Below are 13910 nucleotides of genomic sequence, written 5' to 3'. Positions count from 1 at the left end.
GAGCTAAGTCAGGCTGTAATCTGGTATGCCTGGGCTCCCAGCACTGCCCCACTCTGAAACCAGAGCCCACGGATCAATGCTCTGCCCTTTCAAACCAGCGCCCTCACCAGGAAGGGGCTGCCTGGGAATGGCAGGGCACATGAGTGTACAGGGGCCAGAAAGCCTCTCTCAGCCACAGGGCTAGGGAGTCGGGGGACCCAGCCTTGGCCTTTTGTTGTGAAGGACACCTCAATCCAAGTGCCCCCCATTCCACCTCAGTACAAATGCCCAGGCCTTTTTGGCAGCTCCTGGGCCAAAGTTTGGGGCTGTGAGTGATGGCAGCTCATACCTGCCATTGGCCACCAGCTAAGCTTACAGCCTGATGTATTTGTTCCTTTAAAAATAAAATGCACAGGAATCATGTGGTCCCTGTGCAGTCTTTCTCCCCCAATGTCAGGCTGTCAGCAGCTTCAGTCCACCACGTCCAAATCAAGCCTTAACCACTTTCCCTCCGCCTCGAATGCCCAGCAGATCCTCCCTCCTCCACGTGTCCGCTTTCTTGGGACGTCTGTGAAGCCGCTGGCCCTCCCTGTGCCCCACACTGGGGCACACTCATGTGATTCTGTGGGCCCCTCCACATTATGACCCCAGTATGTGCCTGGTGCTTTCCCCACCACACCGTGTGCTCTGTGGGGACAGTGACTGGGGCTTCTTTATTCCTCTCCAGTTGTGGGCCCGGGGCCAGGTCAGTACAGAATACGTCCTCAGTGTACGTGTGTGTTGGCTGAATTTCCAGTTTTATGTTCTAGATGTTGGTCCAGCCTAAAATACACTTCTCCCCCCTCACCCCTTTCTGCTCAGCTGTATGCAGCCGACTGCTGAGGTCACTGTCACAAGCAGCTTCATTGTGACACTTTCTGCAGTCCTTGGGTCTGCACTAACCTCTCCCTTCTGGACGTGGACCACACTCAGGGTCTACACCGTGTGACCACACTGAATTCTCGTGGACCATACTTAGGGTCTACACGGTGTGACCACACTGAATTCTATGTGTCTGGTTTTCATGAATCAGACTTCTACAACCTTGAGGAGCTTTAGAAATTAACTGGTTTTAAATCTTTGTATATGGCTGAGGCAGGAGGCCCGGAGAAATGAAACAGTTAAACAGTGTTCTCTCCCACAGTTGTTTTTTGTTAGGGATTTCCTCTGGGTCGGCCTGTTCTCCCAGCCAGCTGCCACCCTCCCGGGGAAGGAACCAGGTCTAACTTGGCGCGTTACCATGAGGCAAGAGCCTGTGCGCCTTGCTGAGTCTGCTGGGCAGATGCCTGGCCTGAAGCAGAGGCCTTGGGGTTTCTGTAATATTCTAAGGAGCCTACCCACCAGTCAGTCAGTCCTGAGAGTTCATAGAGCCTTTTATGTCTCTGATCTCATTTGTCTTTCCCAACATCCACGTGTGTGTGTTGGGGGCATAATTCCATTTGACAGATGAGCAACAGAACCTCAGGTGAAGGATCTCAGTGCAAAATAATAAATAAAAATAATGTCTCTCCCGGCACTATTACAGCTTAATGTGCGTGAATCCATTGAGTCATCACAATGATCCGATGAAGTGAGGTTGGCTCCTTTTTATAGATGAGGAAACTGAGGCCTGGAGAGGTGAAGTGACTTGCCTAAGGGCCACAACTACTAGTTGGTGGGGCCAGAACTGAGACCCAGGGCGTAGGACTCCTTGCTGGGGTTTTCCCAGTAGAACCCTGCAAGCCCTAGAGTGTCTGCACAGGGGTAGCTGACCCTGTACCTCCATCAAATGTTTTGGAGGAAATGCTGACTGCCAGCACCTTCGGGTGCCTCTGAAGGGAACACTATGAAATAAGAAAGGTGATGATGTGGATATCATCTTCCTTGAGCAAGTCACTTCAATTCCCAGAGCCACCTCCAGGCTGCTGGGGTTGGGGAGACACCGTCTATACTTCTTTTCAGTTCAGCAGTGGAAAAGCTCGTGGCCTGTGCTCCCATTGGGTCCCCAGTGCTTCCTGTGGGGGCTGGAGCCAGGTCGTGAAAGAATTTTCTGCCCTGATGGGAAGCCAGATAGGCATGTTCCACACGTCCAGTACTCAAGGCAGAGTGTTGTCAGGAGCACCTTTCAGTGGTCATGCTTGTCCCCAGGCCTTCACAGGACACATTCTTGTATCCCAATTCATCTGGTTCTTGCCACTATCCTGGGGTCAAGATGGTGTGGGCGTTCTTATTACTGTGCTAACAAATGAGGAAACTGGGGAGGCACTTACAAGCCCAAGTCATACAGTCAGGAACTGTCAGAGCTGTTCACGAGCCCAGGCCACCGACTCCCAAGTCTCTGGCTCTTCCGGGCCGCACTGGAGTGGCCCCATCCTGGAGGAGTGCCTAGGAATGGCCCAGTGGCCCAGTGTCAGCAGGGGAGAGTTTTGCAGACCCCCTTTGAGCCTTACCTCCATTCTCTGTAGTGGGCTTTTAAGCTTAAGGTCTTGGATTCTTTTTCAGATCATTCTGGAAAACTATGCATACCCTGGGGTTCTTCTGATTGGCACTGATTCCCACACCCCCAATGGCGGTGGCCTGGGAGGCATCTGCATTGGAGTAGGGGGTGCTGATGCAGTGGATGTCATGGCTGGGATCCCCTGGGAGCTGAAGTGCCCCAAGGTGAGGCGTAAGAAAGGGCTTATTTCGAGGTGGCTACAGAGCGGGGGCATTGGTGGGGATGAATGGGAGATGTGGAACCCAAGGGGATGAGGGAAAAGGTCAGGCTCAAATCTCTTTCAGAGGGAGGTGGGGATAGATAAGCAGAAATGGGAATTCCAGCAGGTGGATTTCTGGTTGGAACATGGCACACGGCACACAGGGCCTGTAATTGCTCTCTTGCCCCACATGTTTAGGTGATTGGTGTGAAGCTGATGGGCTCACTCTCCGGTTGGACCTCTCCCAAAGATGTGATCCTAAAGGTGGCGGGTATCCTCACGGTGAAAGGTGGCACAGGTGCTATTGTGGAGTACCACGGGCCTGGCGTAGATTCCATCTCCTGCACTGGTGAGGAAGGCGGCCACGTGACGTGGCTCTTGGCCTGCGCTGGGCCTAAAGGGGCCTGTAGTTGAGCTGTAGAAGCTGTGAATGGCCTTCCCCTAAGAATCTGTCCAGTCATTTTGGACTTGGGGTGGACATTTAGAGGTAGAGGAGAGATTGTCTAGTCCAGGTCCCTCATTAAACAGAGGAGGAGATTGAGGCCCCTCACGGAGGGCAGGTAACTTCCCTGTGGCCATACAGTTAAGGGCCAAGCCAACTTCCGTTGCTGGGCCCTTGCCATGGCACTGGGCCACCTTGGGTGATCCAGAAGAAGAATCTCAGAGAGGATGGAGGTGGTATGGGAATGGGGAATCAGAATCATTCACAAAGCAGCCCCATCCCCACGTCTTCCCTTGGCTGGAGTTGGAGCCTCACTCACTTCCATGGATTAGAGATTATTTCCTCTTAGCTTCCAAGGCCAGGTAGGAGCCACTCCCTTCCTACTCATCACTCCTGGTGATCTGGCATCAGTGCCTGGCCCCTCAGAAATCCAGGGACAGAGCCAGACTTGATGACCAGGTTCAGAGCTCTCACTGCTTCAGCAGCCCGAATTTGTTTCCTGGTCGCAGAACCACGCCACCTGTCTGTCATTTGCCATGCTGTGGTGGCGGCTCACATAGAAGAACTAGAAGACTTAGGACTAGGATATACAACCATGCACTGGAACTTTGGGTAGCAAAAAAAAAAGAAATCCAGGGAGACTTGGAACAAGCTTCAGAGATGATCCAGTCCAGACTTCCCCAGGTGCCTGCCTCAGCTCCACAGCAGGCCAACATAGCTGCTGTTCTGCTGATACTTGTACCCCTCCGGTGATGGGGGGCTCACTCTTACAGGGAGCCCTTAGTACCATTGGACAGCTCAGTTAGGAAGTTGATAACAAGCCTAGACCCATGTCCCAGCAACCCCATGAAGCTGGTGTCCTGACAGCAGTCATGACATCTGTAAGCCTCATCAGGGCTGTGTGAGGCTCTGTGGTCCAAACAGTGGATATCATTCTAGTCTTATTGCTGGAAAACCTCTGAGACGCAGAAACACTTCCACATAGCACCACGATGTGGCTCAGAGGGAGGCCAGGCCTGACACCAGGCAGATAGACCGAGACCCGAGCGCCGGCATCTGCATTTGCTTTACGGCACGACCTTGGACCCTCTGAGCCAGTTCCCTCATCTGCAAAATGGACACAGTAACGACGGGACAGTCTGGTCAGGTCAGCCCTCAGTACATGGTGGCCGTCTTGTTTGCCAAGCAGGACAGCCAGGCCAGAACTAGAATTTTGCTTGTAGGGGCTGAATCTTCTGTTTTCTTCACTCTACCCAGTGGCCACTCTTGAGAGCCAGGACACAGCTCTGGCCCCCGTGGCCTCTCTTCACTGGCCCTTGTTGTAACCCTGGGCCACGGGATAGCGGTGTGAGCAAGGGAAGACGTGATGCCAGCTCCCTGGTGTGAAGACGTGTGTGCACACCTAGCAGGTAGTGGGACCCACGCCCAGCTGCTCAGCCAGCCTCCCTGGGCTCTTTCTCTACAGGCATGGCGACAATCTGCAACATGGGTGCAGAAATCGGGGCCACCACTTCAGTGTTTCCTTACAACCACAGGATGAAGAAATACCTGAATAAGACAGGCCGAGCAGGTGAGCCGGCAGGGGCAGGGTGGGGGGAGCAGAACAGTCGTGAGCTATACCTTTCCCTATCTGCCTTAGGATTGGGGCCGCCTGAAAGGGTCGCGGAATACCAGTTCTTCTTGGCCTGGTCCCTGGGGTCCCCTACAGGAAGCTCTGGAAATGACACGGACCTGCTTCTGTTTATAATTCCTGCCCCCGCAGGGGGAGGAGGAAAAACATTTGGAACAAGAACCACTTTCCCAGCCTCCCCCCACAACTTCCCTGAGGTTCTTCTAACTTGGATTCTTTGAAGCCGGGAGTTGGAAATGGGGCCTGCGGGAGGGAGCACTGAAGGGAGGTAAGGGAGGGTGATTGGTGGAGCCACAGGCCAGGGGGCCGTGGGGAGAGCTTGTCAGTTTGCTTCCTAGCTCTGAGCACATGGAGTCCTACCTGGAAGGGCCTTTTCTCCCTTTCATTATCAAGTAACTTGTCTCCCTTCAAAACTCAGTGCGTCTCATCCGCAGGAAACCTTCCCTGACTCTGAACCTCAGTTGTTGCTTCTCTTCTGTGTCCCCATGTTCCTGTGTGTCTCTGTCACGTCATATTGTAACTTCCAGCTCACTGACTGCTCCTTTGCTAGATTGCGAGCTCCTCAAGGGCAGGGACAGTGTCCCATGCTGTTTATTTTGTTTCTTTGTTGGCCCCGTCAGTGCCCAGGGCCCGCTGTTTGGCAGGTGCCGGGTCGCTGTGGCTCAGATGGATGAACGGAAGGATGGATGGTGAAGTTTCATGACCAATTTCTGTTTCACATGCTTCAATCTCCCTTCCTCATTGATTTCAGAGATTGCCAGTCTAGCTGATGAATTCAAGGATCACTTGGTACCTGACCCTGGCTGCCATTATGACCAACTGATTGAAATTAACCTCAGCGAGGTGAGGAAGGGAATTGAGTCCAAGGAGTTTCCAAGGGTGGGAGATTCAGGCCCTGTCTGGGGGCTTCTAGTGGTCCCTGGGGAGGGCCAGGGCAGATCTCTGCCTGCACGGCAGCAGGGCTCTTGGGCCTTTGGCTCTCCAGTGCCCCTGAAAAGTGCTGCCTGAATCAGGCTGCAGTGGGGTGGGAGGGGGGCAGCAGGAGGGATATGTGGCCAAGGGGAGAGCGGAGTTGGCTGTGGCTGGTGATTCAGAAACTGGTTTTGTTTGCCCCCACCTTGGCTTTAGCAGAAGCCAAGATTTCTCCCTGGAGTTTGCCTTGTTGTCAGAGTTCAGAGGGCAAGGCCCCATATTCCCAGACCTGAGCAGGGTTTGACACCCTGAGACCTGCGGACCAGAGCAGGCATCTGGAAGATCAGAGGAAAGGCAGGCTGGAGGAACAGAAGCAGTAGGGCAGAGTGGTCAAGGGTTTAGGCCCTGAAGCCAGTCTGCATGAGTTCACATTTTGACTCTGCCGCTTAACCCTCTGACCTTGGGCGAGTTACTCAACCTCTGTGGGCCTCACTTCATCATGTAAACTTAAGGCAGTTGTGGGAATTCAATGAGCTAATTCATCTAATAACAATTGCTAACGTTTATTGAATGCTCACTGTGTGCCAGGCACTTTGCTAAGTGCTTTACATTTACTGGTAAGTGTTATCACATGTGAAGCATCTGGTCTTAAGTCCATTGTGTCATAAGATTCCAAAAGCACCATAGCATGGGAGAAAGTGGACTTATGAAGCTGACAGCCTTGATTCATTCCATGCCTCTGCCATCTCCTAGCTTTGTGACCTTGAGCAAAGCACGTCAGCTCCTTCATCTGCAGACTGGAGCTGATACCAGCCTTTCAGGGTTAGAGGGATCCCAAGGAGCTGGTGCACGTACAGTGCCCAGTGCTCGAGTGTTTCCTGGGTGAGGTTTGAGCCATAAGAACAGTGACTGGCCTCCCAGGCTGTCTGTAAGGTCTTGGTGAGGAGGAGCCAGGCAGCCTCTGAAGAACAGAGGCTGTTCACACTCCAAGATTTGTTCTCTCGTCTCTCTCTCTGCTCCTCGTGTCTTTTTTCTTCAGCTGAAGCCGCACATCAATGGGCCCTTCACCCCCGACCTGGCTCACCCCGTGGCAGAAGTAGGCACTGTGGCAGAGAAGGAAGGATGGCCTCTGGACATCCGAGTGGGTGAGCACCTTCCACCCTGTTGGTTTAACAGGCCTCAGGGCCAGTGGGTCTGCCCAGGGCTGTAGGCAATCGCCTGGGCGCTTCCAAAATTTACCAGGCACTTCCTGAAATAGTTTGTTTTTTCTTTATGGATTTTTTAAAAAAATTACTTTTCTTGGTATAAAAGAAATATATGCTTATTATAGAGAACATTGGTAAACAAGAATTTTAAAACACCCTTAATCTGAATCTCCAACCAAAAACTAGCTCTGGGTCTCTTTGAGAAGTATGCTGTGTTTCTGTGTACACGTATATATTGATGTGTGTATTTTTCTGTTTTACAAACATTTCATCATACCAACCAGCTGCCTGATTTCATTTTACATGCTTTACATATACGTTCACACTGGCATGTCGGTATCACTGGCACCTGCTGTTGTCACAGTACAGGGTGACTGTGAAGAGCATGGACCCTGGAGCAGGTGGCCTGGGTTTGAATCTGACTCTGCCACTTCATAGCTGGGTGACCGCGAGCAAGTTACTTCACCTCCCTGTGCCTCGGTTCCCCATCTGTAGAATAGGAGTGGATCTCGTACTTACCTGTTGTTGGGAGAAGTGACAAGTTATAACATGAAAAGAGCTTTGCACAGCACCTGGCATAAAGTGCTATATAATGTGTTCACCCTCATAGCTGAAGTAAATAAAAAAATCTGTGGTAGTTTAATAATTAGAAAATAAATTGATTTGAGAGGCTGTCTTGATATCTAGCGATAGTGTGATGTCACCCAGTCTTTACTTTTTGAATAACTGTGATAGACTTTTTTTAAAAAACTCTTTTTACTCTGATTATAAACCAGTAAAAAAGTCAGAAAATTCTAGAAAGTATAAAGGAAGAAAATTAACCTCTCCTATGAGCATCTCACCCAGCAGTGGCCACTGTTAATATTTTAATGTGAGCCCTCTGATGTGCATACACGTGCAGATTATATTATTGTGAGAATGGCTTATACTACTACCATATATGTTCAGTGTCATGTTCAGTGGCCACATTGTCTTCCCTTAAATGGCTGGATCGTGAGTAGCCTGACCTTTGCTGTTGGACAGTTAGGTTGCTTCCAACTTGTCTCTGTTGAGAACAGCCCCTGGCCCAGCACAGTTGGTGAACTTTTGACCGGGTCTGGATAGTTCGAGGTCAGGTGGAGACCTCTGATCACTGTCTCCTCCTGACCCAACACCTATAATGCACCAGGTCTGATTGGCAGCTGCACCAACTCCAGCTATGAGGACATGGGGCGCTCAGCAGCTGTGGCCAAGCAGGCGCTGGCCCGTGGACTCAAGTGCAAGTCCCAGTTCACCATCACACCGGGCTCTGAGCAGATCCGCGCCACCATTGAGCGGGATGGCTACGTGAGTGCCCACGTGCCCCTGCCCCTGGCTTCCCCACCCCACCACTGAATAATGTGGCTTCAGGGTGGGACAAGCCACAGCCTTATTGGCCAGGGCTGGTACAGGTCCCAGCAGCTGCCCCAGGGTTCCAGTACAGCTCTTCATCCTCAGGCTGCCGAACTATTCTTTTCCATCAGCCACTAGCCTGCCCATGACAATTCCCTGTCCTCCTCTCTCCCCTACAGGCACAGATCCTGAGGGATGTGGGTGGCGTCGTCCTGGCCAACGCCTGTGGCCCCTGCATTGGCCAGTGGGACAGGTGAGAGGTGCATCTTTGATAGGACAGCCCCTTGTGTCCTGGGGTATAGAGCCTTAGATGTTGAGGGGAGACGTTACTAGGGCAGAGAGAAGAGAATCAACCCAAAGGCTGTAGCTTCAGGGGCTGTTGTACATTAGAAGACTTTTCCAGAAAGGACTGGCAAGTTGGGCTGGAAGTAAAGAGGAGGAGCCCCACAGTGGCACTGAGTGGCCACTGGCTGAAGCCTGGGCTAGAAGGAAGAATCCAAAGAGGCCTCATCCTAATGACACAGCTGAGGGCTCTGATGGAGCCATTTGAAAGGAGACAGTGGCCCCAGGTCAAGAAACGCAGGCCTCAATCTGGGCTCTGCCTCTGCCTTACATGTGGTTTCAAGCAAACCTCAGTGATCCCTGAGGTTTCCTCCTGCTCTGATGTGTGAGTCCCAGTGAGGAGGTGATTGTTTCAGGGTCTTTCCATTTCTCCTTCCTCTGTCATGAGCTAGGCAGGATGGGCCAGGTGACAAGGTCAGACATCCCTGACCTTATTCCCTCTGACCTGGCAGAAAGGACATCAAGAAGGGGGAGAAGAACACAATCGTCACCTCCTATAACAGGAACTTCACGGGCCGCAACGATGCGAACCCCGAGACCCATGCCTTCGTCACGTCCCCGGAGGTGAGGCTCTGCCCAGCCAGGCCCTAGCCTGGACTGCCTCTGGGGGCTTTGCCCCTGGCCGGTCAGGGGAGGTAGGGAGAGATAGGCTGCCGAGGGAGGGCTAGCATTGCAGGGCAAGGGGCTGTCGGAGCAGAAACCGAGAGCCACAGGCCTTGCTGGCCCCACACGTCACGCTCCTGTGGTGCCCCTGCCTGGCCCGCTTCCCATCCCAGGAGTCCGAGGTGTTGTTCAGTGCAGTTACGGTCATAGACAGGAGCTGGAAATCACCACCTGGGACAAACGCCAGCCCTGCCTCTACCCAGCCGTGTGGGCTTGGCCGAGTCACTTTCCTTCTCTGCGCCCCAGGATCCTGTCAGGATTACATGAGCGAGTACGGAAAGCACTTGCCGGGCAGGAGGCCTCGTTGTTACAGTGAACATCGAGTGAGCCAGGCGCTCCAGGTGCTTAGCGGAGATTCAGCCTCAGCATGGTCGGCACCTGGCCGGTCTTTCTTGACTTGATCTTGTACGAGTGTTCCAGTGTTGCTAAAACTGAATGAAGAGACGGCCCCTTCTGTGTTTTCAGTGTGCTACCCGTTTGGGAACATTTTCATCCCAGCAGCGTTTCTATGCCAGGGCTTCTCCAGGGTGCTGGGCCTCTCCTGGTCCAGGGTGGCACAGCTTGAGGAGGGCACTGAGGCCCAGGCCCTGGTGGGGAATGGTAGAGGCCAACTGTTCTTGGGGTTCATGAGTCCTCTGCAGGCCCGATGGCCCATGGTCCCAGAGACATTCCTGCAGCTCCAGCCTCTGAGGGGAAGCGGGGTCTGTGGACCACCTGGAAATGGAGGCTGGGGAGTCCTGGGTTCCATTCTCAGTTTTGGTCTAGGCTTCTGCTGGGGTGGGGCACAGGAGTAGTGGTTGATGCTAACCAACAAACTGGCCGCCTCCATTTCAGATTGTCACAGCCCTGGCCATTGCTGGCACCCTCAAGTTCAACCCAGAGACTGACTTCCTGACCGGCAAGGATGGCAAGAAGTTCAGGCTGGAGGCTCCGGATGCAGATGAACTTCCCCAAGCGGTGAGCAGGCACCGCCACCCTCTGCTCTTACCTGCCGTGCCTGGGGGCCTCAGGCAACTGCTGACTGCTGTGTAACCAAGATACTTCCTTCCCAACATCCCAAGACCTTGGCCCTGCCCATCCTGGGCAGGCAGGGCTGGCCCTCTCAGTGAGAATGGAGCAGCTTTATTCACTGGCAGGGAAAGGCTTGGAGCAGGGGGGAGAGCCCGTCCATGTGGGGACTGAGGATTCGGCACCCAGCGTGTCCCTGTCCCTGTTCCCTGCTGTAGGAGTTCGACCCTGGGCAGGACACCTACCAGCACCCCCCCAAGGACAGCAGCGGGCAGCGGGTGGACGTGAGCCCCACCAGCCAGCGCCTGCAGCTCCTGGAGCCTTTTGACAAGTGGGACGGCAAAGACCTGGAGGATCTGCAAATCCTCATCAAGGTCAGCAACGAGGGGCCTGGGGAACAGTGCCATCCTGCCGGGGCACCCTTCCCTGATCAGCAGGAAGGGCTGTGAGACCACGCATCCTCCCCTGCGCCCCGGTGGAGGAGAAGGTCAGGATTAGGTTGGGGGCCTGGAAGGGAGGTTTGGCTGCAGAGGAGCGCAGGCAGAGCTGAATCTGGCAGCTGCTATCTGGGGCTCTCAGCCATCTGGCTGCAGCTGGTGAGGGCCACCTCCAGTGGTGTGGAAAGTGAATGCAGCACAGGGAGGGCAGGAAGAACACGTGTGACCCTGCACAGCAGGTCTGTACCCCTCCGGCTTGACCAGCTAGGCTCCAGAAGCCCTTGATTTCTCTGTTCCCCCAGTTGGGTGTTAGTAGGTGTGGCTTGTATTTGGGAGCTGAGCTGACATGAGCCTTTGTGGTGTGGCCAGAGGCCTCAGACCCATGTCAGACATGAATTTATTTTTACCAAGGAGTCTCCAGGTGGTGACGCAGCCAGTAATAAGCCCACGTGATAAGATGAAACTGATCAGGGGCCGGCCTGGTGGTGCAGCAGTTAAGTGTGAGCGCTCCGCTGCTGGCCACACGGGTTCGGATCCTGGGCGTGCACTGATGCATCGTTTGTCAAGCCATGCTGTGGCGGTGTCCCATATAAAGTAGAGGAAGATGGGCATGGATGTTAGCCCAGGGCCAGTCTTCCTCAGCAAAAAGAGGAGGATTGGCATCGGATGTTAGCTCAGGGCTGATCTTCCTCACAGAAAAAAAAAAAAAAGAAAAAGAAAAAAAAGAAAAGAAACTGATAAGTCACCAGCCAGGTCCTGGATACATCCCCGGGCTCCCCTCTCTGTGTCTGAGATGAGGTCTATAGCTGTTCTTCCAGCCTGGGCCTCTCTTACCTGGGGGCCTAGGCCTGAAGCGTGGGTGAGCAGACATATCTGTGCCCTGTCCAGCCTCCGCCCTCTCTGAATGTCCTGTCCTGGAGACCTCACTGAGCAGCCGAGGCCTTGGAGGGGTGGGTGACGGCCTTGCCGGAGGCCTCTTGGCCCCAGTGTGGCGATGCCAGGACTGCAGACCACGTATCCAAAGCCTGACGTGCTTCTCTTGTCTCCCTTCCTGGGTCCAGCCACTGGGGCCTGCTGCCTGTCTCCAGAGGGCTTCTCCCTTCATCCACCACTCAGGGGCCTTGCCCTGACTTCTGTCCTCTGCTCACCCACCCAAGGTCAAAGGGAAGTGTACCACTGACCACATCTCAGCTGCTGGCCCCTGGCTCAAGTTCCGTGGGCACCTGGACAATATCTCCAATAATCTGCTCATTGGGGCCATTAACGTTGAAAACGGCAAAGCCAACTCTGTGCGCAATGCCATCACCCAGGAGTTTGGTCCTGTCCCTGACACTGCCCGCTACTACAAGGTGGGTCAGAGTTGGTGGGGGCAGGCATGGGGGTCTTCTGACACCTCCTCATGGCTGGGTGGGGCAGGGTGGGTGGTCCAGGGAAGGGGTGCTCCCCACCCAGGAGCCCACATCAACGGCTCTGCAGTTGAAGGGTGTCCCTGTGCCTCGGAGGCAGTCCTCTGTCTGTCACCCTCACCGTGTACCCACTGCTCTGGGCTCTGCTCCCACACTGTGGCCCTGCACCCACAGCCTGCCTCTCTGCTGAGCACTGAGGGCTGGGCCATACCTCCCCATGCCCACTGCAGAGGGGCAGGGCCCATGTTTGATCACCTCTGTCCCCTCAGGGCCTGGTTTGGGCCTGATTCACCTCTGACTTCACCTGCCCTTGAGGAGCAAGTGAGGGGCCTCTCAAGCCCCTTGACCTGTGAGCCTCAGGAAACCCAGGGGCTGGGCAGGTGGGGCCAGTGCCCTCCTCTCCCTCATAACCTGGCTCCTCACTTATCGGACAGAAACGTGGCATCCGGTGGGTGGTGGTCGGCGATGAGAACTATGGCGAGGGCTCGAGCCGGGAGCACGCAGCACTGGAGCCTCGCCACCTCGGGGGCCGGGCCATCATCACCAAGAGCTTCGCCAGGATCCACGGTGAGCTGGAGCCACATGCCTGGCTCCCATTTTCCACCACAGCCACACAGCCCAGCCTCTGCCCCTGCAGATTTGTGTTGAGTCGAATGCCCACAGCTCCCCATCTCGGGCAAGCAGTGGTCTTGCTTTCCCACTTGTAGAGCTAAGCAGTTGAAATCCAGGACACAGAGTCAAATTATGTATTTTTGTGTGTGTGTGAGGAAGATCAGCCCTGAGCTAACAAACATCCAATGCCAATCCTTTTTTTTTGCCAAGGAAGACTGGCCCTGGGCTAACACCTGTACCCATCTTCCTCTACTTTATATGGTATGCCACCACAGCATGGCCTGACAAGCAATGCGTCAATCCATGCCCGGGATCTGGGCTGGCCCCCAAATTGTGTTTTCTGACTGTGAACATCTATCAGGAAGGCCTTACGGAGACACAAGCACCAACGCACACTTGCATAAGGTCCTAGCAAAAGGCGCAACATTGGGAGTGCAGCCGACCTGGTCCTAGTAGTCACTACCCCAGGTTTGTCCCCAGGTGGCAGGACTAGGGTATTTCTCCTAGAGCCCTAACCGGACTTAGAAAAGGAAGCTCTCAGGTCAGCCCTGTGGCACAGTGGTTAAGTTCAGTGTGCTTTGGTTTGGGGGCCTGGGTTCGTGGGTTCGGATCCTAGGCGTGGACCTACTCCACTCCTCAGCCATGCTGAGGCAGCGATCCACATACAAAATAGAGGAAGAATGGCACTGATGTTAGCTCAGGGCCGATCTTCCTCACCAAAAAAAAAAAAAGTAAAGGAAGCTCTCTGGGCTGGTGAGATTCCCTGTGCAGAGAAGCGGGGACAGGGCCCTGCCTGCTGTGGACTCAGTGTGCCCTCTGCCTTCCAGAAACCAACCTGAAGAAGCAGGGCCTGCTGCCTCTCACCTTTGCTGACCCAGCAGATTACAACAAGATTCACCCCGTGGACAAGCTGACCATCCAGGGCCTGAAGGACTTTGCCCCCGGCAAGGTCAGGGGGCCAGGGAAGGAGGGTGGGTCGGTCAGCCCAGCTCCCCTGGGGCCCTCTTGAGTAGGGGGGAAGGTAGAGGGCAGCCACTTTGCTTCCTCTCCTTCTATACCTGGCCCCATGTGCACCTCTTCCCATGAGCCTTTGTTCCAGCTGGAAGGGCCCTTAAATTCTCCAGGCACCCTCCCAGAGAGGGAAGGAAGTACCTTCCCAGAGAACGAGGGTGGAGCCAGCTCAGGCCCT

The 13910-nt window shown here is 54.3% G+C and overlaps 1 protein-coding gene across 2 annotated transcripts in view; it reads left to right on the top strand.

Moving 5' to 3' along the window:
• ACO2 (aconitase 2) overlaps positions 1 to 13910 on the top strand; it is a 52879-nt gene that overhangs the window by 38177 nt on the left and 792 nt on the right. For both annotated transcript variants that reach the window (XM_058568271.1, XM_058568272.1), the window contains 13 exons: positions 2500 to 2658; positions 2892 to 3042; positions 4601 to 4705; positions 5517 to 5608; positions 6717 to 6822; positions 8051 to 8208; positions 8433 to 8506; positions 9048 to 9159; positions 10093 to 10215; positions 10485 to 10640; positions 11861 to 12052; positions 12544 to 12676; positions 13549 to 13670. In XM_058568271.1, the coding sequence (XP_058424254.1) occupies positions 2500 to 2658; positions 2892 to 3042; positions 4601 to 4705; positions 5517 to 5608; positions 6717 to 6822; positions 8051 to 8208; positions 8433 to 8506; positions 9048 to 9159; positions 10093 to 10215; positions 10485 to 10640; positions 11861 to 12052; positions 12544 to 12676; positions 13549 to 13670 (1683 nt within the window). The remainder of the gene's footprint in view (positions 1 to 2499; positions 2659 to 2891; positions 3043 to 4600; positions 4706 to 5516; positions 5609 to 6716; positions 6823 to 8050; positions 8209 to 8432; positions 8507 to 9047; positions 9160 to 10092; positions 10216 to 10484; positions 10641 to 11860; positions 12053 to 12543; positions 12677 to 13548; positions 13671 to 13910) is intronic.

Source organism: Diceros bicornis, chromosome 25, assembly GCF_020826845.1.
Source record: "Diceros bicornis minor isolate mBicDic1 chromosome 25, mDicBic1.mat.cur, whole genome shotgun sequence".
Classification (NCBI taxonomy): domain Eukaryota; kingdom Metazoa; phylum Chordata; class Mammalia; order Perissodactyla; family Rhinocerotidae; genus Diceros; species Diceros bicornis.
This window is presented reverse-complemented; position numbering and strand designations above follow the sequence as displayed.